The 23,033-nt window shown below is 45.3% G+C and overlaps 1 protein-coding gene across 1 annotated transcript in view; it reads right to left on the bottom strand.

The window, feature by feature from the left end:
- Positions 1–2,627: 2,627 nt before the first annotated feature.
- The window catches only part of LOC139409366 (platelet-derived growth factor receptor alpha-like), a 26,900-nt gene continuing 6,494 nt past the window's right edge, over positions 2,628–23,033 (bottom strand). The window contains exons 6-28 of the mRNA XM_071154407.1: positions 21,741–21,903; positions 21,055–21,247; positions 20,832–20,947; positions 20,369–20,668; positions 19,874–20,274; positions 19,570–19,738; positions 19,236–19,425; positions 18,885–19,000; positions 18,556–18,682; positions 18,147–18,343; positions 14,685–14,779; positions 14,203–14,335; positions 13,239–13,343; positions 8,899–9,009; positions 8,036–8,189; positions 7,258–7,415; positions 6,798–6,913; positions 5,409–5,531; positions 5,139–5,250; positions 4,888–4,987; positions 4,524–4,629; positions 3,201–3,436; positions 2,628–2,971 (exon numbers count right to left, since the gene is read on the bottom strand). Of these exons, the coding sequence (XP_071010508.1) occupies positions 2,830–2,971; positions 3,201–3,436; positions 4,524–4,629; positions 4,888–4,987; positions 5,139–5,250; positions 5,409–5,531; positions 6,798–6,913; positions 7,258–7,415; positions 8,036–8,189; positions 8,899–9,009; positions 13,239–13,343; positions 14,203–14,335; positions 14,685–14,779; positions 18,147–18,343; positions 18,556–18,682; positions 18,885–19,000; positions 19,236–19,425; positions 19,570–19,738; positions 19,874–20,274; positions 20,369–20,668; positions 20,832–20,947; positions 21,055–21,247; positions 21,741–21,903 (3,663 nt within the window). The 3' untranslated portion in view covers positions 2,628–2,829. The remainder of the gene's footprint in view (positions 2,972–3,200; positions 3,437–4,523; positions 4,630–4,887; positions 4,988–5,138; positions 5,251–5,408; positions 5,532–6,797; positions 6,914–7,257; positions 7,416–8,035; positions 8,190–8,898; positions 9,010–13,238; positions 13,344–14,202; positions 14,336–14,684; positions 14,780–18,146; positions 18,344–18,555; positions 18,683–18,884; positions 19,001–19,235; positions 19,426–19,569; positions 19,739–19,873; positions 20,275–20,368; positions 20,669–20,831; positions 20,948–21,054; positions 21,248–21,740; positions 21,904–23,033) is intronic.

Raw genomic sequence — 23,033 nt, 5'->3', positions numbered from 1 at the left:
GCATTAGTGAGGTCGGGCACTGATTTTGGGCGATTAGGCTTGGCTCTCAGTCTGGGTTCCAATTCATCCGAAACCTGTTCGATTGGATTGAGGTCAGGGCTCTGTGCAGGCCACTCAAGTATTTCCACACCGATCTCAACAAACCATTTCTGTTTGGACCTCGCTTTGTGCATGGGGTGTTGTCATGCTGAAACAGGAAAGGACCTTCCCCAAACCTTTGCCACAAAGTTGGAAGCACAGAATTGTCTAGAATGTCATTGTATGCTGTAGCGTTAAGAGTTCCCTTCACTGGAACTAAGAGCTTAGCCCGAACCATGAAAAACAGCCCCAGATCATTATTCCTCATCCAACTTTATAGTTGGCACTACACATTGGGGCAGGTAGCATTCTCCAGGCATCCACCAAACCCAGATTCACCCGTTGGACTGTCAGATGGTGAAGTGTGATTCATCATTCCAGAGAACGGGTTTCCACTGCTCCAGAGTCCAATGGCAACGAGCTTTACACCACTCCAGCCGATACTTGGCATTGCGCATGGTGATCTTAGGCTTTTGTGCGGCTGTTTGGCCATGGAAACCCATTTCATGAAGCTCCCGACGAACAGGGCTTGTGCTGACGTTGCTTCCAGAGGCATTTTGGAACTCAGTAGTAAATGTGGCAACCGAGGACAGACGACTTTACGTGCTATGCGCTTCAGAACTCTGCAGTCCCATTTTGTAAGCTTGTGTAGCTTACCACTTCGCGGCTGAGCCGTTGTTGCTCCTACACATTTCCACTTCACAATAGCAGCACTTACAGTTACCGGGACAGCTATAACGGTGCCACGTTGAAAGTCACTGAGCTCTTCAGTAAGGCCACTCTACTGCCAATGTTTGTCTATGGAGATTACATGGCTGTGTACTAGATTTGATACCTGTCAGCAACTGGTGTGGCCGAAATAGCCGAATCCACTAATTTGAAGGGCTGTCCACATACTTTGGTATATATAGTGTGTACAAAAATATAAATGCAACATGTAAAGTGTTGGTCCCATGTTTCATGAGCGTAAATAAAAAATCCCAGAAATGTTCCATACGCACGCACAAAAAGGTTATTTTTTTCAAATTTTTGTGTACAAATTTGTTTACGTCACTGTTAGTGAGCATTTCTCCTTTGCCAAGATAATCCATCCACCTGAAAGGTGTGGCATATCAAGAAGCTGATTAAACAGCTTGACCATTACACAGGTGCACCTTGTGCTGGGGCCAATAAAAGGGCACTTTAAAATGTGCAGTTTTGTCACAACACAATGCCACAGACGTCTCAAGTTTTAAGAGAGCAGGAATGTCCATCAGCGCTGTTGCCAGAGAATTTAATGTTAATTTCTCTACCATAAACTGCCTCCAACGTTTTTTAGAGAATTTGGCAGTACGTTCAACCGGCCTCACAACCGCAGAACATGTATAGCCACGCCAGCTCAGGACCTCCACATCTGGCTTCTCCACCTGCAGGATAGTCTGAGAGAGGGGAGGGGGGGGAGTATTTATGTCTGTAATAAAGCCCTTTTGTGGGGAAAACGTTCTGATTGATTGGGCCTGGCTCCCCAGTGGGTGGGCCAAGCTGCCAAGTGGGTGGGCCTATGCCCTCCAAGGCCCACCCATGTGAAATCCATAGATTAGAGCCTAATCAACTCATTGAAATTGACAGATTTTCTTATATGAACTGTAATTCAGTGAAATCCTTGAAATGTTTTTTTCCCCCCAGTGTATGTATGTACCCACACACACTTAGGCTCCCGAGTGGAGCAGCAGTCTAGAGGCGTCCCTACAGTCCCTGGTTTGAATCCAGGCTGAATCACATTCGACTGTGATTGGGAGTCCCATAGGGCGGCACACAATTGGCCCAGCATCGTCCGGGTTTGGCCGGGTTAGGCCATCATTGTAAATAAGAATTTGTTATTTTAACTGGCCAGGCAAGTCAGTTATATATATATATATATATATATATATATATATATATATATATATATATATATATATATATATATATATATATATATATATATATATAGCTGACTATAGCTGACAGGCAAAAAAAATAATGTTTGTACTGCTATTGACAACATATGCCATATGGGCAAGTACAAAATCATGTTTTTTAATCAGTGTATTGCTACTGATTGTGCCAGCATCAGACATACTGTAGTACATATTCTGCAGGTAGGTGGGTTGTGAAGTAAAGCCGTCTGTTGTGTAGCTGGCCTCATACTGGTCTGTTTGCTGGCACTGGTGTGATGTGGTTTAAATAGTGGGTCTGTCTGTAGTGGTTCTGCATGGCTGAGATAAACTGCCCGTCATTCTGGGTCTTTGACTTTCACGCCTGATGCATTCTGATCCCTCCATCCATCCTTGCTTATGATGCTGTTCGGAATGCCCATTACAATAAGGTTTTATACGTTTATATAAAAATCTTCCTCCATGTTCTCCTCATGTGCTCTTATTCCCATCCAACACTACCGTTCCATAGAGACTCTGTAACCACATGATAGTGATGAGTCATTAGTGTAGCATCCATCCATGCTGCTCGTCCCTCCAGCCCCACAAGGGGTGCTGTCAGTCTGATGAGGAAAACGACAGGCGTACCATGATCTGGCCACAGACTCGTCCAAGCAGTGAAGTGGTTTTGCTCTGTCCTCCTGAGAGGAATGGAGGTGTATGGGCGGAGGATGAGGAGGGTTCGAGATAGGGGGTTGCGAGGAGGGGTCTTTGGGTGGTCTGAGAGTCTGTGTTCAGGTGTGTTTCTCCCCCCTCTCTCCCTCTCTTTAGCAGGCTTTTGGCTTCTCCAGGCCTTTCACAGGAAGCTGTCTTCCACCAGCTCTGAGTCCAAACACATCTCATCCAACAAGCTGATGTCCTCCAGGGTCTCTCCTTCTCTCTTGGCCAGCGTGAAGCTGGAGCCTGTCTCTATGGCACTCTCTTCAGATGTCTGAGAGCTTCACAGGACAGAGAGGAACAGGTCAGTGTTACTAAACAGTTAAGTGAGTGATAGGTTATTATAAACAGGAGGAGACCATTAAATAAATATAAAGGATATCTATCTTGTTTGCATTTGGTAAACAGAACTAGCACATGTGAGGTTGTAAAACGGTGTTATCAACCTATACCACATATAAGAATCTGAGATTGAAGATACACATGTCTGAGATTAAGGTGGTAGCCTACCTGTGGCGGTTCCTCTTGACGTACTCATCATCAGACAGAGGGTCTAGGTCGGGGAGGGGGATGATGTAACCGCTGTCAGAGCTGAGGCGCTGCTCGTCGAAGCCACTCTCCCTGTCCTTCAACTTGTCCTGACTCTTATAGGTGATCCCAATGTAGGTGTCATCACTCTCCACCTGGACCCTGGTCACTGCTGGATGGTCGCTCTTCAGGAACTCATGGCTTGCCCTCTCGAAGCACTGCACAACAGAGAGAAAGCCCAATGAACATTAACCTACAGTATCGAGGAGCATTGAATCATGTCTACAGTACCATGCAGAAAGCTATATGTCTAACCGTTTAAAAAAAAACAAGAGTGTTGTGCATGTAAATAAAACATGTTTGGCCTGGAGTACTTAATAGTTATTTACTGCTCTGGTACCTCCCATACAGTACCTACAAAACAGTAGCATCCCCTTTATAATCACAAAACATAAATCACTTCAACTCATAAATCAATCCTAAAACAGATTTATCAGTTGAACCAGTTAAACCAGCTGTCAGTGGTGTGTGTTCTCACTCAGTCAGCCTGGTGGTGATCTCCCATCCCACCCCACCCTAGCCCAGCCAACCCAACCCCAGCCTGAGGTGCTAAAACAGGAGCTAACTCCTCCACTCTCCTGGACCAGCAAAGCAGAATAGTGGGGGAGGAGGAGGTTTGATATGCCATGTGTGTCGTGCTGTTTAATAGGCTCATTATAGTTAGCCTAGCCAGTGAAGGGGAGGTGGAGGGGAGACCTGGGGCTGCTGCTGCTGACTGCGTCAGTACTGTGGTTGGGGTTGGTCACTGACCGCCAGCTGGAGCATTAGCACTCTAATCATCGCCAGAGCTGGGCTTTAATACAACGGAAATGCACAGTACTCAGCGCCCACATAAACAGCCTCAACTGGCAGAGCCCACAGAAACACACTACACTGGCAGCGTTGGGGGAAGTGGTTGGAGTTTGTGAGCCTGGTTTTAGATGAACTTCACTTTGTTAGTACTGTAGAACTATAACAAGCCCCAAGGCTAGGGGGAGCGCACTGGCTAGGAAAAGTGTGAGAAAGGTATGGAGAAAGAGTATGGTTGAAGCACTTACTCCCTTTCTGTGTAAAAATAGGATAGGTCAGGTAAGGTAAAAGGGGGATGAAACTGATTAGAAAGGACAAGAAACATTAAGAGGGAGGAGTAGGTCCAAACGTTGGAGGTCAGGGTCAGGAATTAAAGAGAGAGGGACATTAGAAAGCAGGGGTGAGGAACCCTGGGAGAGATTGTAAGGTCAGAGCTCATACTGAAGAGACGCTCACCCTCTTGTAGCCGGAGGGCAGCAGTGAAGCCACACTCTCACTCAGGCTGAGGAAGGAAGGCCTCTTCTCAGGCTCACTGTTCCAACACTTTATCATCATCTCATACCTGGAGGAAGGAAAACACCCTAGTTAAACAGAGAGAACGGGACAGACAATACAGGGAGTGAAATGCCATGGTATAACAGTCATATAATTGTATTGTATATCACAGTTTAGTACTGTGCATTCACAGCAGTAGTAGCGTTCCATAGTATTTGCATGACATATGGGACAATGTTATCTGATCCAGTGTTTTAAAAATTGTTTTGGCATAAAAAGTGTACACAACACAATGTAGAATTATATAAAAAATATATGTACATACACATCAGCGGGGGCGTGCTCAGGTTTGGCCATCCTGTAGCCACTCTTGATCTTGTTGTAGAAGCTGGAGTCCACTACCATCCCTGGGTATGGGGTGCCACCTTTAACACAAACACACTGCCATCAGTACACCAGCAAACAGCAGTAACACTGTCAACACTGTATCTACACACGGATCTGGAGTCAGATGTCTCCTTAACATGCTTCTCAAGATGTGTCTTTGTCACAGATTTGGGGTCAGCTTAGCCTCACCTAGAGAGAAAATCTCCCAGAGGAGGATGCCGTAGGACCAGACATCACTGAGGGTGGTGTACATGTTGTCAAAGATACTCTCAGGAGCCATCCACTTCACTGGCAGGAAGGTCTGTGGTCAACACACACAGCAGATGGATCAAACACACAGCACTCATATAACGGATACTACAATAGTGGAACATAATGGAGTGCTAACATGAACAAGCAGGAAACATGTCTATGCTCAGGGGACACAAACAGCCAGTATGGTCATAGAGAAATACTAACGCTGCCTTTGGAGACATAGTTGTTGTCATGCATGATGTCTCTGGCCAGGCCAAAGTCACAGATCTTCACTATCTTCCCCTGAGAGAGCAGGACGTTCCTAGCAGCCAGGTCCCGATGCACACACTGTACAACAAAACAGACACACAGAGAATTAATTTAATCTCAATTCAAAATAAACTATTTGTATGTTCTCCCTTTCCATTTATTCATTCTTTCCTCCTCATGTTTTACAGGGTGGCTTTATATCAACAGGCCAGCCTTAGAAACAGCCTTGACTGACCACTCCTGGCCAGGGGATATTCAGGGATAATAACTAGGAGGCTGTATGAGGAGCTTATAGCTTCTTTGTACCCAGTGTAATTCCAGCCTACTGGGTGTTCTATATAAAGACCTGGCCTGTCTCCTGAGCAGTGAGCTCAGCCTTCACAGGGCCGCTTATCACACAACCCCTGATTTAGCCAACCTCTTGGCTTTCACAGCTGTCATCAAGCACAACAGCAGCCCACAACCTGCCTGCCATCATTACCGTGGTTACCACTGGAACATACAGACGGCAGGGTTGACGTGGCAACCGACCCACTCCCTGTTGTGTACCAACAGAGAGGTCAGAACAAGCTTGCCAGTGACACTAGCTTCTGCTAAGCCAAAGGAATCATGTGACCATCACTTCCTTTGTTGCAAAGTCAGGCCAATAAAAGATGGCTATGGCATCCTAGGCTCACTTCTATATCTCTTGTTGATATATTCTGGAAATTCCCTAGGTCTCTCCTGAGTTAGGTAAATCAGCTTTTAGTTTTATTGCACCTTATTTGTGTAAAAATATAATAAATGTTGTTAAAGTGGATGTTTGTTATGATTCTTTTTACCTATATTTTAATAGGGAAGACATATTGAGACCTAGCTCTCTTTTACACATGTACCCTTTATATACACAACATAAATATACACATTATACCCAACCTACATATATACATTAAAATACAAAAACACAGTCATGGGAAGCACAAATAAAACATCACAAATGACAAAGAAAAAAGTTACATTCCTCCACAAATAAGTCCCCAATCAATACTTTAAATTGCCCGATCTGCACCAGAACATCAAGACGAAACGTACAGCCTGTTTTGGTGCCTCTGGGGCAATTCACAAAGCTGATTGAGGACCTTATTACTGATGAATGCATTTTGTTTTTTATGACTGTGTTTTTCTTTCTGCTTACATTTTGATGTGTGTAATTTCTGTAATTCAGGGCTCATCTGTAAAAGAGACCTTGGTCTCAGTATAGCTATTGTATTGTATGACATTGGCCTGTTATCCCCAGCCCACTGCACTGACCTAAAATCATGTCCCACTGATCTCCAGTCATTCCCAGCCCTTGGTCCCACTCACGTTCTTAGAGGACAGGAACTCCATGCCTCTGGCCACCTGGTAGGTAAAGCTGAGCAGATCTGTGGTGCTGAGGCCCTCATTGCCATCTTCTGACAGCAGGCTGTCCATCTCATTATCTGGATCAGAAAAACACACATATACAGACATTTAGCTTCAGTCGGTCTATGAGTAAGTGAATAAAGTGTGTGTTTGTATGTTTACGTGCATGTAAATATAGAACTGGCTGCTGTAACCTGGCTTTTCCTAATGGGAGGGAGAAATACAACTGCTACAATTACCCTCTCTATATAATTACAGGCTGGACCCCTCAACCAACCCAACCAGCGCTGACTAAAACCCTGCGCCGAGAGAGAGAGAGAGAGAGAGAGAGAGAGAGAGAGAGAGAGAGAGAGAGAGAGAGAGAGAGAGAAAGAGAGAGAGAGAGAGAGAGAGAGAGACTGTCAGACTGAGATGTACTCACCACCCTTCTGTGATGGTGGGTGGTCATATTCAGACCTCTGGATGTCGGAGTACTTGGAGGCATCACTCATCTCCAGCATGGGCACGTACTGCGTGGTGTCTGCCTGCTTCATTTCCATGTAGTCCCCTTTACCACTTTCAAAGGACAGGATCACATAGCTGCAGGGAAGGAGGGAGGGAGAAGGTTGGTAGAAAGACAACAACCTCGGTAGAATCACCATTCTCAAAGAACACCCAATGTATATACTGAGGTTCCCGCTACAAAGGGTGCAGTTGATGGTGTGGTCATTTTGAGATGTGGTCATTGTAAGTAATCTGTCAACACAGATCAGCAGAGCAGACAGGAACAGGCAGGACTCTCCCACTGTTTTCCCCATGCTCGCCTGGACAGAGACCATTAACAGGTACCAAACAACAGTCATGTTTAGGCTGAAAGCCGAGCACCACTTCAGACACAGATTTGATTAGTGGAAGACACCAGATGACCTCCTCAGCCATGTGGAAGACTGGGGTAGGGCTACGTTATGTTACCGAGAGCCTGCAGTAGAGTGCTGTCAATGAGACAGAATGACTGAGTGGGGAGAGTTGGAGCAGGAACTGAGGAGGGGGACACACGACATAGGGGGTGTGTGTGCGTGCTAGTGCATGCGAGTGTGCGCGCCTGTGCCTGTGTGCGTCCGTGCCTGTGTGCGTCCATGCCTGTGTGCGTCCGTGCCTGTGTGCGTCCATGCCTGTGTGCGTCCATGTGTGTTTCTGCAGCTGATTCTATGTCTCTTTACCTCCTGCTGCTCTCGTCTGCAGGGTTTATGCCAAAGATGTCCAGGTCTTTCTTGGTCTTCTCTGAGTGCAGGCTGAGGAAGTTCTCTCTGTTCTTGTGCAGGTAGTTGACCAGGTCTCCATAGAAGCAGTACTCAGTGATGATGTAGGTGGGGCCTGCATGGGAAGATAGGAGAGAGAAAGAGACACAAGTGTCAGTTTGCTGGCTTAACTTTTCAGAGGCTCATGAAGGCTAAAAGCTACGCCAAGAGGGCAAGCCTTTACACTCATAAAAACACTATTAAAATACCACACCCACCAACGGCCCAGAGAGTAATGGCAACTGCCTTTCTTGACTGTCAAAACCATATGTGTGTGTGTGAGCATATCTGCAGCGGCGGAAAAAGTACCCAATGGTTATACTTGAGTAAAAGTAAAGATACCTTAATAGAAAATGACTCAAGCAAAAGTGAGTCACCCAGTAAAATAAAAGTATTAAAAAGTAAAAGTATAAATCATTTCAAACCCCTTATTTTAAGCAAACCAAATGGCACCATTTAAATAAATAAAAATGACTGATAGCACACTCCAACACTCAGACATAATTTACAAACGAAGCATTTGTGTTTAGTGAGTCTGCCAGAGGCAGTAGGGATGACCAGGGATGTAGGCATTGGACCATTTTGCAGTCCAGCTAAGCATTCAAAATGTAAAGAGTACTTAGTAAAAGTAATAGTAGTCAAAAATATAAATAGTAAAGTACCCAAAATAGTAAAGTAAAGCACCCAAAAAAATGACTTAAGCAGTACTTTAAAGTATTTTCACTTAGGTACTTTACACCACTGCATCTGTAAGTGTGTGTGTGTGTGCATGTGTATGTAGTCACCTGACTTGGTGCAGGCCCCCAGCAGGTTGACGATGTTGAGGTGAGGGCCCAGGTGAGTCATGATCTTCAGCTCTGACATCAGGGCCTGTTTCTCACTGGAGCGGGCCGTGGCTGCAACGCCAAACAGACAAACAATAAATCAACCTTCAATCAATCACACAGCACATATCGGTCAATCACACACAATCAATTCATCAACAAGATCCATCAATGACTGCCATTGTTTCATCAATCACAAAGTAAGTCTGAGGTCAACTCTATAGCTGTCTGTGGTCAACTCTATAGCTGTCTATGGTCAACTCTATAGCTGTCTGTGGTCAACTCTATAGTTGTCTGTATAGCTGTTTGTGGTCAACTCTATAGCTGTCTGTGGTCAACTCTATAGCTGTCTGTATAGCTGTCTGTGGTCAACTCTATAGCTGTCTATGGTCAACTCTATAGCTGTCTGTGGTCAACTCTATAGCTGTCTGTGGTCAACTCTATAGCTGTCTATGGTCAACTCCATAGCTGTCTGTGGTCAACTCCATAGCTGTCTGTGGTCAACTCTATAGCTGTCTGTATAGCTGTCTATGGTCAACTCTATAGCTGTCTGTGGTCAACTCTATAGCTGTCTGTGGTCAACTCTATAGCTGTCTATGGTCAACTCTATAGCTGTCTATGGTCAACTCTATAGCTGTCTATGGTCAACTCTATAGCAGTCTGTGGTCAACTCTATAGCTGACTGTGGTCAACTCTATAGCTGTCTTTATAGGTGTCTATAGTCAACTCTATAGCTGTCTGTGGTCAACTCTATAGCTGTCTATGGTCAACACTATAGCTGTCTATGGTCAACTCTATAGCTGTCTGTGGTCAACTCTATAGCTGTATATGGTCAACTCTATAGCTGTCTGTGGTCAACTCTATAGCTGCATATGGTCAACTCTATAGCTGTCTGTGGTCAACTCTATAGCTGTATATGGTCAACTCTATAGCTCTGTGGTCAACTCTATAGCTTTATATGGTCAACTCTATAGCTGTCTGTGGTCAACTCTATAGCTGTATATGGTCAACTCTATAGCTGTATATGGTCAACTCTATAGCTGTCTGTGGTCAACTCTATAGCTGTCTGTGGTAAACTCTATAGCTGTCTGTGGTCAACTCTATAGCTGTCTGTGGTCAACTCTATAGCTGTCTATGGTCAACTCTATAGCTGTCTATGGTCAACTCTATAGCTGTCTATGGTCAACTCTATAGCAGTCTGTGGTCAACTCTATAGCTGTCTGTATAGCTGTCTGTGGTCAACTCTATAGCTGTCTGTGGTCAACTCTATAGCTGTCTGTGGTCAACTCTATAGCTGTCTGTGGTCAACTCTATAGCTGTCTGTGGTCAACTCTATAGCTGTCTGTGGTCAACTCTATAGCTGTCTGTGGTCAACTCTATAGCTGTCTATGGTCAACTCTATAGCTTTCTGTATAGCTGTCTATGGTCAACTCTATAGCTGTCTGTGGTCAACTCTATAGCTGTCTGTGGTCAACTCTATAGCTGTCTGTGGTCAACTCTATAGCTGTCTGTGGTCAACTCTATAGCTGTCTGTGGTCAACTCTATAGCAGTCTATGGTCAACTCTATAGCTGTATATGGTCAACTTTATAGCTGTATATGGTCAACTCTATAGCTGTCTGTGGTCAACTCTATAGCTGTCTGTGGTCAACTCTATAGCTGTATATGGTCAACTCTATAGCTGTCTGTGGTCAACTCTATAGCTGTCTGTGGTCAACTCTATAGCTGTCTATGGTCAACTCTATAGCTGTCTGTGGTCAACTCTATAGCTGTCTGTATAGCTGTCTGTGGTCAACTCTATAGCTGTCTGTGGTCAACTCTATAGCTGTCTGTGGTCAACTCTATAGCTGTCTGTGGTCAACTCTATAGCTGTCTGTGGTCAACTCTATAGCTGTCTGTGGTCAACTCTATAGCTGTCTGTGGTCAACTCTATAGCTGTCTGTGGTCAACTCTATAGCTGTCTGTGGTCAACTTTATAGCTGTCTGTGGTCAACTCTATAGCTGTCTGTGGTCAACTCTATAGCTGTCTGCATAGCTGTCTATGGTCAACTCTATAGCTGTCTGTGGTCAGCTCTATAGCTGTCTGTGGTCAACTCTATAGCTGTCTGTGGTCAGCTCTATAGCTGTCTGTGGTCAACTCTATAGCTGTCTGTGGTCAACTCTATAGCTGTCTGTGGTCAACTCTATAGCTGTCTGCATAGCTGTCTATGATCAACTCTATAGCTGTCTGTGGTCAACTCTATAGCTGTCTGTGGTCAACTCTATAGCTGTCTATGGTCAACTCTATAGCTCTCAGTGGTCAACTCTATTGCTGTCTGTATAGCTGTCTATGGTCAACTCTATAGCTGTCTGTGGTCAACTCTATAGCTGTCTGTGGTCAACTCTATAGCTGTCTGTGGTCAACTCTATAGCTGTCTGTGGTCAACTCTATAGCTGTCTGTGGTCAACTATATAGCTGTCTGTATAGCTGTCTATGGTCAACTCTATAGCTGTCTATGGTCAACTCTATAGCTGTCTGTGGTCAACTCTATAGCTGTCTGTGGTCAACTCTATAGCTGTCTGTGGTCAGCTCTATAGCTGTCTGTGGTCAACTCTATAGCTGTCTGTGGTCAACTCTATAGCTCTCAGTGGTCAACTCTATCGCTGTCTGTATAGCTGTCTATGGTCAACTCTATAGCTGTCTGTGGTCAACTCTATAGCTGTCTGTGGTCAACTCTATAGCTGTCTGTGGTCAACTCTATAGCTGTCTGTGGTCAACTCTATAGCTGTCTGTGGTCAACTATATAGCTGTCTGTATAGCTGTCTATGGTCAACTCTATAGCTGTCTATGGTCAACTCTATAGCTGTCTGTGGTCAACTCTATAGCTGTCTGTGGTCAAATCTTTAGCTGTCTGTATAGCTGTCTGTGGTCAACTCTATAGCTGTCTGTATAGCTGTCTGTGGTCAACTCCATAGCTGTATGTGGTCAACTATAGCTGTCTGTGGTCAACTTTATAGCTGTATGTGGTCAACTATAGCTGTCTGTGGTCAACTCACGTTTCAGCATCTGAACTCAATAGCCGGTCAACTCTATAGCTTTCTGTATAGAGTTGACCATAGACAGCTATAAAGACAGCTATAGAGTTGACCACAGTCAGCTATAGAGTTGACCACAGACTGCTATAGAGTTGACCATAGACAGCTATAGAGTTGACTCTATAGCTGTCTGTGGTCAACTCTATAGCTGTCTGTGGTCAACTCTATAGCTGTCTGTGGTCAACTCTATAGCTGTCTATGGTCAACTCTATAGCTGTCTGTGGTCAACTCTATAGCTGTCTGTATAGCTGTCTGTGGTCAACTCTATAGCTGTCTGTGGTCAACTCTATAGCTGTCTGTGGTCAACTCTATAGCTGTCTGTGGTCAACTCTATAGCTGTCTGTGGTCAACTCTATAGCTGTCTGTGGTCAACTTTATAGCTGTCTATGGTCAACTCTATAGCTGTCTGTGGTCAACTCTATAGCTGTCTGTGGTCACCTCTATAGCTGTCTGTGGTCAACTCTATAGCTGTCTGTATAGCTGTCTATGGTCAACTCTATAGCTGTCTATGGTCAACTATATAGCTGTCTGTGGTCAACTCTATAGCTGTCTGTATAGCTGTCTATGGTCAACTCTATAGCTGTCTGTGGTCAACTCTATAGCTGTCTGTGGTCAACTCTATAGCTGTCTGTGGTCAGCTCTATAGCTGTCTGTGGTCAACTCTATAGCTGTCTGTGGTCAACTCTATAGCTGTCTGTGGTCAACTCTATAGCTGTCTGTATAGCTGTCTATGATCAACTCTATAGCTGTCTGTGGTCAACTCTATAGCTGTCTGTGGTCAACTCTATAGCTGTCTATGGTCAACTCTATAGCTCTCAGTGGTCAACTCTATCGCTGTCTGTATAGCTGTCTATGGTCAACTCTATAGCTGTCTGTGGTCAAATCTATAGCTGTCTGTGGTCAACTCTATAGCTGTCTGTGGTCAACTCTATAGCTGTCTGTGGTCAACTCTATAGCTGTCTGTGGTCAACTATATAGCTGTCTGTATAGCTGTCTATGGTCAACTCTATAGCTGTCTATGGTCAACTCTATAGCTGTCTGTGGTCAACTCTATAGCTGTCTGTGGTCAACTCTTTAGCTGTCTGTATAGCTGTCTGTGGTCAACTCTATAGCTGTCTGTATAGCTGTCTGTGGTCAACTCCATAGCTGTATGTGGTCAACTATAGCTGTCTGTGGTCAACTTTATAGCTGTATGTGGTCAACTATAGCTGTCTGTGGTCAACTCACGTTTCAGCATCTTCACAGCCACCTTCATGACGGGCTGGGAGCGGCTGAGTCCATATGCAGTTCCCTCCACCACCTTCCCAAACGCCCCAGAGCCCAGAACACGACCTGCAGACACAGCAGACATGGCACACGATCAGTTAACATGGAGGGTAAACAAATACACAAACATAGACAGACAGGCAAACACACACACACACTCTCAAGCACTGACTCTATGCACACACACTGGACTCTACCCACAGACTCACACTCCAACACACAGATACCTACACACAGTACATATGCCCACACAAACACATAACATGCGCACACATGCATACTGACGCCATACACACACACTTTCACACTCACCACATACTCTGCTGCTACTGTCAATCTATCCGGTTGCCTAGTCACCTTACTCCTATCTATATCTACAGTACACAGTTACCTCAATTACCTCGTAACCCTGCACATTATCTCAGTACTGGTACTCCCTGTATATAGCCACGTTTACTTGCTTTTGTTATTCACTGTGTATTTATTCCTTGTGTCACTATTTCTATTTCTATTTTATATTTTGTATCTTTATCTTTTACTCTGTATTGTTGGAAAAGGACCCATAAGTAAGCATTTCACTGTTAGTCTACATCTGTTGTTTACGAACCATGTGACAAATAAAATAAAATGTTACTTGACACACACGTCTGCCTCTGCCCTCTCATCTGTGACTTCCCCAGTTACCCAGTGAGTGAGATTCCCTTTGGTCAGTGAGTCACAACCCATACCCAGGCAGCACGCCCCAACCTCCCCTTTCTGCCAGGCCAGATGGCGTTATCACATCCTCACTTCAAAGACCAGAGGGAGATATCCAGACCAAAGCCTGACTAGAACACGACCACCCAACCATGATGATGTGACACTCTGACCGGAACATGACCACAGTAAGACCACAGAGAAAGGAAGCAGTGCAGTCGGCTCTTACCCAGTACGAGCCCATCGCGAGAGAACTCCCATCTGGAGTCATAGGGCAGTTGCATGGGGTCAACGTAGATGTACTCATGGCCATCAGGGCTCACTGACTCTATCACCCTCCAGCGGATCTCATAGCGAGGCTTCTGTAAGATAGAGGACATAGATAAACAGATCCATGCATAGGCTCTAGAGCAGCGTTTCCCAACTCCGGTCCTCTAGTCCCCCAAGAGTACACATTTTGGTTGTATCCCAGGGCAAACATACCTGCTGACTGAACTCATCGAGGGTTTGATGTTGACAAGTTGAATCAGGTGTGCTTGTCCGGGGCTACAATTAAATGTGTACTGTTGGTGGTACTGGAGGACCGGAGTTGGAAAACACTGCTCTAAGACAAATTGTAGGTGACTGATTTAATGAGTCATTGGGAGAATGAGTCAGTGAGTGAGTGAGCGAGTTTGTGCGTGTGTGAGGGGCAGTGGTGATCTGTTGTACCTGTTTCCAGATAATGACCAGGACAATGAGTGAGATGATGACAATGACCAGCAGCACCAAAACAGCAGCAGTTACAGGCAGCTCAGAGTGGGGGCCTGTTCAGGAGGAGAACCACCACACACACATGAGATGGAGAGCAAATCATGGAGAATGCCACAGAGAGAAAACAACATGGAGAATGCCATAGAGAGAAAACAACATGAAGAATGCCACAGAGAGAAAACAACATGAAGAATGCCACAGAGAGAAAACAACATGGAGAATGCCACAGAGAGAAAACAACATGGAGAATGCCACAGAGAGAAAACAACATGGAGAATGCCACAGAGAGAAAACAACATGGAGAATGCCACAGAGAGAAAACCACATGGAGAATGCCACAGAGAGAAAACCACATGGAGAATGCCACAGAGAGAAAACCACATGGAGAATGCCACAGAGAGAAAACCACATGGAGAATGCCACAGAGAGAAAACCACATGGAGAATGCCACAGAGAGAAAACCACATGGAGAATGCCACAGAGAGAAAACAACATGGAGAATGCCACAGAGAGAAAACCACATGGAGAATGCCACAGAGAGAAAACCACATGGAGAATGCCACAGAGAGAAAACCACATGGAGAATGCCACAGAGAGAAAACCACATGGAGAATGCCACAGAGAGAAAACAACATGGAGAATGCCACAGAGAGAAAACCACATGGAGAATGCCACAGAGAGAAAACCACATGGAGAATGCCACAGAGAGAAAACCACATGGAGAATGCCACAGAGAGAAAACAACATGGAGAATGCCACAGAGAGAAAACCACATGGAGAATGCCACAGAGAGAAAACAACATGGAGAATGCCACAGAGAGAAAACCACATGGAGAATGCCAGAGAGAGAAAACAACATGGAGAATGCCACAGAGAGAAAACCACATGGAGAATGCCACAGAGAGAAAACCACATGGAGAATGCCACAGAGAGAAAACCACATGGAGAATGCCACAGAGAGAAAACCACATGGAGAATGCCACAGAGAGAAAACCACATGGAGAATGCCACAGAGAGAAAACAACATGGAGAATGCCACAGAGAGAAAACCACATGGAGAATGCCACAGAGAGAAAACCACATGGAGAATGCCACAGAGAGAAAACCACATGGAGAATGCCACAGAGAGAAAACCACATGGAGAATGCCACAGAGAGAAAACCACATGGAGAATGCCACAGAGAGAAAACCACATGGAGAATGCCACAGAGAGAAAACCACATGGAGAATGCCACAGAGAGAAAACCACATGGAGAAGTCAATGTAAGTCAATATGGGAATGTTAGTTTGATGAATTATTTGAAGAACCCAACATTAAGTAAAATATAAAGAACTTCAACATGCCAATCCAAATACCCTATTTAAATGGCATAGTTCAGCATGGTGACTCACACCCAATAAACCAAGCCAGTGGGGTCTCCAGATTATCAGGACCAAAAGGTCTGCTGAAGGGTTTAGGGAGAGGTGCGGGGTAGGGGGGCACAGCTTGAGGGGCCAAATGTACTAAGCTACCTGGGCTTTACTTTTCACAGTAAAAGTATCCCAGGCTAATCAAAGTCTGTGAACATCTGCCCTACCACAGACAATTTACCAGACAGCTACCTCAACACTGACAGCCCAGCCCAGTCTCTTCAATGCCTATCACACATCAAGTGTCACAAAGGGGCACAACTACAGGAAGAAACTAGCTATTAAAAGAGGAGACTATGGCAGGAAGAAAATGTACGGTAGCAGGCAAACTAAGATACTGTGAATCTAGTCACCACACTATACCAACCATGTATGTTGTACAGGGCCTATAGAAAGTCTACACCTCGTTGGATTTCTCCACATGTTATTGTGTTACAAAGCGGGATTAAAATGGATTTAATTGTCATTTTTTTGTCAACGATCAACAGAAAATACTCTGTAATGTCAAAGTGGAAAAAAATGTCTAAATTTTTTTTAAAGATGAATGAAACATAAAACAATAATATACCTTGATTATATAAGAATTCACCCCCCTGAGTTAATACATGTTAGAAACACAGTTGGCAGCGATTACAGCTGCGAGTCTTCTTGGGTAAGTCTCATGAGCGCTTTGCGCACCTGGATTGTCCATTATTCTTTGCAAAATTCTTCAAGCTCTGTCAAGATGTTGGGGATCATGACTAGACAGCAATTTTCAAGTCTCGCCATAGACTTTCAAGCAGATTTAAGTCAAAACTGATAACTTGGCCACTGATTCACTGTCTTCTTGGTAAGCAACTCCAGTGTAGATTTGGCTTTGTGTTGTAGGTTATTGTTCTGCTGAAAAGTGAATTCCTCTCTGTGTCTGGTGGAAAGCAGACTGAACCAGGTTTCCTCTATGATTTTGCCTGTGCTTAGCTCCATCCGGTCACTTTTTATCCTGAAAAACTCCCCAGTCTTTGTCGATGTCAAGCATACCCATACCATGATGCACCCAACACCATGCTTGAAAAGAAGGAGGCAGTTACTCAGTGATGTGTTGTGTTGGATTTGCCCCAAACATAAAGCTTTGCATTTAGGCCAAAAAGTGTATTTCTTTTCAGTGTTTTTTTGCAGTTTACTTCAGTTCAGAGGAGGTGTGTAAACTTTCTATAGGCCCTGTAACGGAGAGAGGAGGTGTGTAAACTTTCTATAGGCCCTGTAACTGAGAGAGGAGGTGTATAAACTTTCTATAGGCCCTGTAACGGAGAGAGGAGGTGTGTAAACTTTCTATAGGCCCTGTAACGGAGAGAGGAGGTGTGTAAACTTTCTATAGGCCTTGTAACTGAGAGAGGAGGTATGTAAACTTTCTATAGGCCCTGTAACTGAGAGAGGAGGTGTGTAAACTTTCTATAGGCCCTGTAACTGAGAGAGGAGGTGTGTAAACTTTCTATAGGCCCTGTAACTGAGAGAGGAGGTATGTAAACTTTCTATAGGCCCTGTAACTGAGAGAGGAGGTGTGTAAACTTTCTATAGGCCCTGTAACTGAGAGAGGAGGTGTGTAAACTTTCTATAGGCCCTGTAACTGAGAGAGGAGGTGTGTAAACTTTCTATAGGCCCTGTAACTGAGAGAGGAGGTGTGTAAACTTTCTATAGGCCCTGTAACTGAGAGAGGAGGTGTGTAAACTTTCTATAGGCCCTGTAACTGAGAGAGGAGGTGTGTAAACATTCTATAGGCCCTGTAACTGAGAGAGGAGGTGTGTAAACTTTCTATAGGCCCTGTAACTGAGAGAGGAGGTGTGTAAACTTTCTATAGGCCCTGTAACTGAGAGAGTAGGTATGTAAACTTTCTATAGGCCCTGTAACTGAGAGAGGAGGTGTGTAAACTTTCTATAGGCCCTGTAACTGAGAGAGGAGGTGTGTAAACTTTCTATAGGCCCTGTAATTGAGAGAGGAGGTGTGTAAATGTGACTTTGTGCGTGTATGTCTCACCTTGTGACACCAGCTTCACCTCCCTGCTGACTGCGGCCATCTCGTTCCTGGCCAGGCAGCGGACGGCCAGAGTGTTCTCAAGACGCACGAAGATCACCTGGCTCTCCAGCTGGTTGTCCTGATCAAAATGCGCTTCCACAGTGATATCTGTGTCGTTGGTTGGCAGGGGCACCCACTGAGATGAGTCATTGGCGCAGCTGGACAGGGGAGGAAGGAAGAGTAAAGAAACGAGAACTGATAGCATGACATTATCACATTGGGCATAGTAGCATATGAAGTGGACAGGGAGGTAAACCATGTACAGTAGGTGTATTTTAATTTTAAGGAAGAAAACTGGCTATTGTTGGAGTGAAAGTGAGAGAACAGGGGGAAAGAGGAAGAACGTGGGGTTGTGAGAGTGTAATCTTACTGTTTTATGTTCTTGCAGATGAACCACTCCACCTCAGGAGTTGGCATGCCTCCAGCGATACACACTACAGACTGGCCTGAGGCTGAGCCATGGTGGAGGTCCATCAGGTCCACAATGACTGCAGGTACTGGACACAGACAGAGAAAGAACAGGGGGTCAGACCACAATACAGACAGTGACAGAAGAAGCGAGGAAGAGAGGGGAAAAAGAGAAATAGAGAAAGGGGGTCAAAGAGAGATGGTTAGGAAGTTATGGGAGTATGGGACCACAGGTGTCAGTGAGATAAAGGTAAATGAAAATTGAGGAGTTGGAGCATTCCTCTGCCTCACCTTTGACCTGCAGGCTGAAGCTGTGGCTGTGGGTCTGGTTCCCGTTCTGCACTCTGATGGTGTAGTTCCCACTGTCCTCCTCCTTGGCCCGGATCAGGGTCAGAACACTCAGGTACCTACAGAGACAAAACACCATGTATGGTTACACTCTAATCTCATGTGATCGCTGTCAAGTCTGTCATGAGAGACTAGTTCCAATCTAACATCTCACCACACCACACCTTAATAATAGACATCTGAACATCCTAGGTGAACTGGGGGACCTGTTATTAGCCACAGAGTTTAGTGTGCAGGACAGTGGTTTATCATATCTCTTCAGTCAGTGTGGAGTCATGTTAGAGGAAGTTTCACCTGGTCTCGCTGAGCTGCTGGAGGCTGTTGGTTATCTCAGCCGCCACATAGTTGAGGGGGAGGCCATCTTTGAGCCATGTGACCTGGGCGCTGGGGAATGAGTCGATGTCGGCCCGGAACTCTCTGCTCTCATCCAGGTCTGCTGACTCCTGAGAACTGAACACAGGGCGCAGCGACACAAATGGGCTCTCTGTCAGGACAGAAAATGGAGAGAGAACCTTTCATTAAATATGTACAGGTCACAGCTAGTTAAAACAATCTACCAGTTCAAGCAAGATGATAGACCAAGATTATTGCCTTGTTACTAGGTTAATAAACAGTGACAAAAACGTACCATAGACAGTGATGGCCAGCTCCCTGGTCTGGCTCTCATTGCTGATGATGTCAGTAATGGAGCAGGCGTAGATGCCGCTGTCTTTGGCTGAGGCCTGGGGGACAGTCATGATGTACTGGATCTCCTGGTCCCTCTTATTCTCACGCACCGACTTCAAGCCACGGTTCACCTGACACACACACAGGACACACACACAAGTTAGACCCATTTATAATCAAACAAACAAATGTATTTTCAAATGAATCAATTAATATGCACTCCAAGAAGAGAGTAATAACTATGTACAGTATGTGCTGTTGTTTACCAGTTTTCCAGGGTACTTCCAGTGGTCTTCCAGTATCTCAGACCCCCGGGCCACACAGGTGACAGTGATGGTGTCTCCCACCAAGAGAGCAGTCTTCAGGGCCTTCAGCTCCACATGCAGCTCCGACCCCCCTGCCCAGCCGTGGACGATGTACTCCTCACTGAGGTGCTCCTCTCCATTGACGAGGGCCTTGCAGACATAGGTTCCTGCACTGAAGAAGCCCACGGCGCCCCTCTTGCTGTCGTAGACAGTCATGGGCACGGCCTGCTGGGTATCAGTGTTAACCAGGGTCACATTGGCACTGGGGTCTGACACGCGACACTGGATCTCCATCTCATCATGACCATTCAGGACGTGGTTGCCAAAGGGCACCAGAGAGGGGACAAAGGGCACCTCTGGATCTGAGGGGGTGAGAAGAGGGCATGGTAAGTTTCTAATCATTCAAACGTCTTACATAGATTTAACTCCAACACCACAGTGATGTCTTCCCTATACCTGGCACATATATGTAGATGCTGATGTCCTCTCCCTCCTCAGTGGAGTTCCCTCCGTTGTAGAAGCAGGTGTAGAAACCAGTGTTTGCCGCAGTGGCGTTCTCTACGGTAACCGTGGTGATGAACAGGCCGCTGTTGTCCTCCTCTGTCTGCTCTGATAGGTAGACGGGCGTGTCCCAGGCCAGCTCGGCCTCGCCCCTGCAAGTCAGAGTGAAGGGGGTGTGGAGGGGAACAACCATCTCCTCTCTCTGGGGGATCAGCACCGGAGCTGAGGCTGGCTGGAACAGCACTGGGGCTGAGGCTGGAAGGCACACACACAGGCAGACATATGGTCAGATTTAGGATTATTCTGAGACAATACACGCACACTGACACATTCACAATTCCTAACACATTTGAACACATAAATGCATGTTCACACACATGTAAAAGTGCATTTTCACTTGGCTTGAAGTTATTCTCACCTTTCACTTTGAGGGTGAAGGAGAACTGGGCAGTGTGAGGGATGCTGAGGACCATGATGGTGTAGTTACCACTGTCCTCCTCTAGTGGCTGCCGAAGAGTCAGAGTGCTCTGATGCCTGAGAGATGGGCAGAGAACCACTTAGCTCAGTCCAGCACACACCACACAAAGGTCCACAGACACACAAAAAAACAGCCTTGCTATAAACAGCTGTTGTGATCTTACTTGTTCCCCTCCAGGCGGCTGGTCTTGGTGAGGAAGTAGCTGTTCTCAGTGATGGCGATGCCATCTTTCAGCCAGGTGACTTTAGGAGCAGGGAAGGCTTCAATACTGATGGTGAACTCTGTCTCCTCCATCATACTGACAAACTCCACCACTCCAATCCCACTGTGGTCCAATATCACAAAGGGGTTCGCTTCTACAGAGAGAAGGGGTGGAAAAGAGAGGGGAGCAGAGGGAGAGGTAGTGATGAAGAGTGGGGTAAAGTGAGAGTGAGAGAAAAAAGAAAGAGAGAGTGATAGAGAAGGGACACAGAAGGAAGGATGAGAAAAAGAAAAAGATAAATGAAATTCTGGCACACATCTGTTGAAGCCATCCCATAAAGCATTGGGGCTGTTGAAGCCATCCCATAAAGCATCCCTTCCCTCTAGCACGTCAAACTGACACTGATAGGCAGGATGAATTAACTCTATACTTTTATGTGAATTCAAGGGGACTACTTTTAAAGACTTATTCCAAGAAGTATGATGGACCCCAAGTCGTTTCTGTTTAATACATCTACAGCTAAGTGGTACTGGTAGTAAAGAGTAATGCTGTTGAAGGATAAGCAATGTCTTGAGTGATATTGATAGACATTGTGCATATGTTTTCAAAATGAATTTTTGATTGGCCATAAGGAGGTGAGAGTGTACCAAAGACAGTGACAGCCACCCTGTTGGCTCTGATCTCTCCACTGAAGTTGTTGGTGATGGAGCACTCATACACCCCACTGTCCTGAGAGGTGGCTGCTGGGATACTGAGGGTGTAGACCACTCTATCAGGCAGAGTCTGTTTCATCTGGACTGCATCCACAGCCTAGATAGAGGAACAAAAGGAAGAAAGATGAAATACACTATAGACACACTCACAAACACATACACCATCTATAACCATCTCTCGGGAATAAAAAATCTTGTCTCTATGCTCTTCTCCACCTTTTTACAGGTTTAGAGATTAATTCTGTATGTCAGAGCAGTATGTCTCTCTATAGGTCTGTGAGCTGATGGGGTAAACATGTGCTGGTCCACAGGAGATAAATCAGGACCCCAGGGCCTTTAAATGCCTGTAATTGCAGCTGAGACCAAAGCCAGGAATCAGGAGTCCGGTGCTCTTCTTACCCTAACTGTCTCTGGAAAAGGGCTTAGGAATCCCACCGCTAAAACAGACGCTCTGTCACAACGTGCTGCAGGGATTACTGAACAGTGCACACAAAGACAGAGGTGCACACACACACCAAGACTATCACTTCAGACAATCCACTATCTACACTACCATCTACACTGACACACAAACTTAAATTTACTACATTTATATTATATCGGTTATATCTGCGGGCGGGCAGGTTTAGGGTCATTAAATATTGTGTGGATGAAGGGCAGGTTTAGGGTTATTAAATATTGTGTGGATGAAGGGCAGGTTTAGGGTCATTAAATATTGTGTGGATGAAGGGCAGGTTTAGGGTCATTAAATATTGTGTGGATGAAGGGCAGGTTTAGGGTCATTAAATATTGTGTGGATGAAGGGCAGGTTTAGGGTCATTAAATATTGTGTGGATGAAGGGCAGGTTTAGGGTCATTAAATATTGTGTGGATGAAGGGCAGGTTTAGGGTCATTAAATATTGTGTGGATGAAGGGCAGGTTTAGGGTCATTAAATATTGTGTGGATGAAGGGCAGGTTTAGGGTTATTAAATATTGTGTGGATGAAGGGCAGGTTTAGGGTCATTAAATATTGTGTGGATGAAGGGCAGGTTTAGGGTCATTAAATATTGTGTGGATGAAGGGCAGGTTTGGGGTCATTAAATATTGTGTGGATGAAGGGCAGGTTTAGGGTTATTAAATATTGTGTGGATGAAGGGCAGGTTTAGGGTCATTAAATATTGTGTGGATGAAGGGCAGGTTTAGGGTCATTAAATATTGTGTGGATGAAGGGCAGGTTTAGGGTTAT

The sequence above is a fragment of the Oncorhynchus clarkii genome, chromosome 5, assembly GCF_045791955.1.
Source record: "Oncorhynchus clarkii lewisi isolate Uvic-CL-2024 chromosome 5, UVic_Ocla_1.0, whole genome shotgun sequence".
In the NCBI taxonomy this organism is placed as follows: Eukaryota; Metazoa; Chordata; class Actinopteri; order Salmoniformes; family Salmonidae; genus Oncorhynchus; species Oncorhynchus clarkii.
The sequence above is the reverse complement of the archived record's forward strand: the minus strand, read 5'-3'. Positions and strand labels throughout refer to the sequence as shown.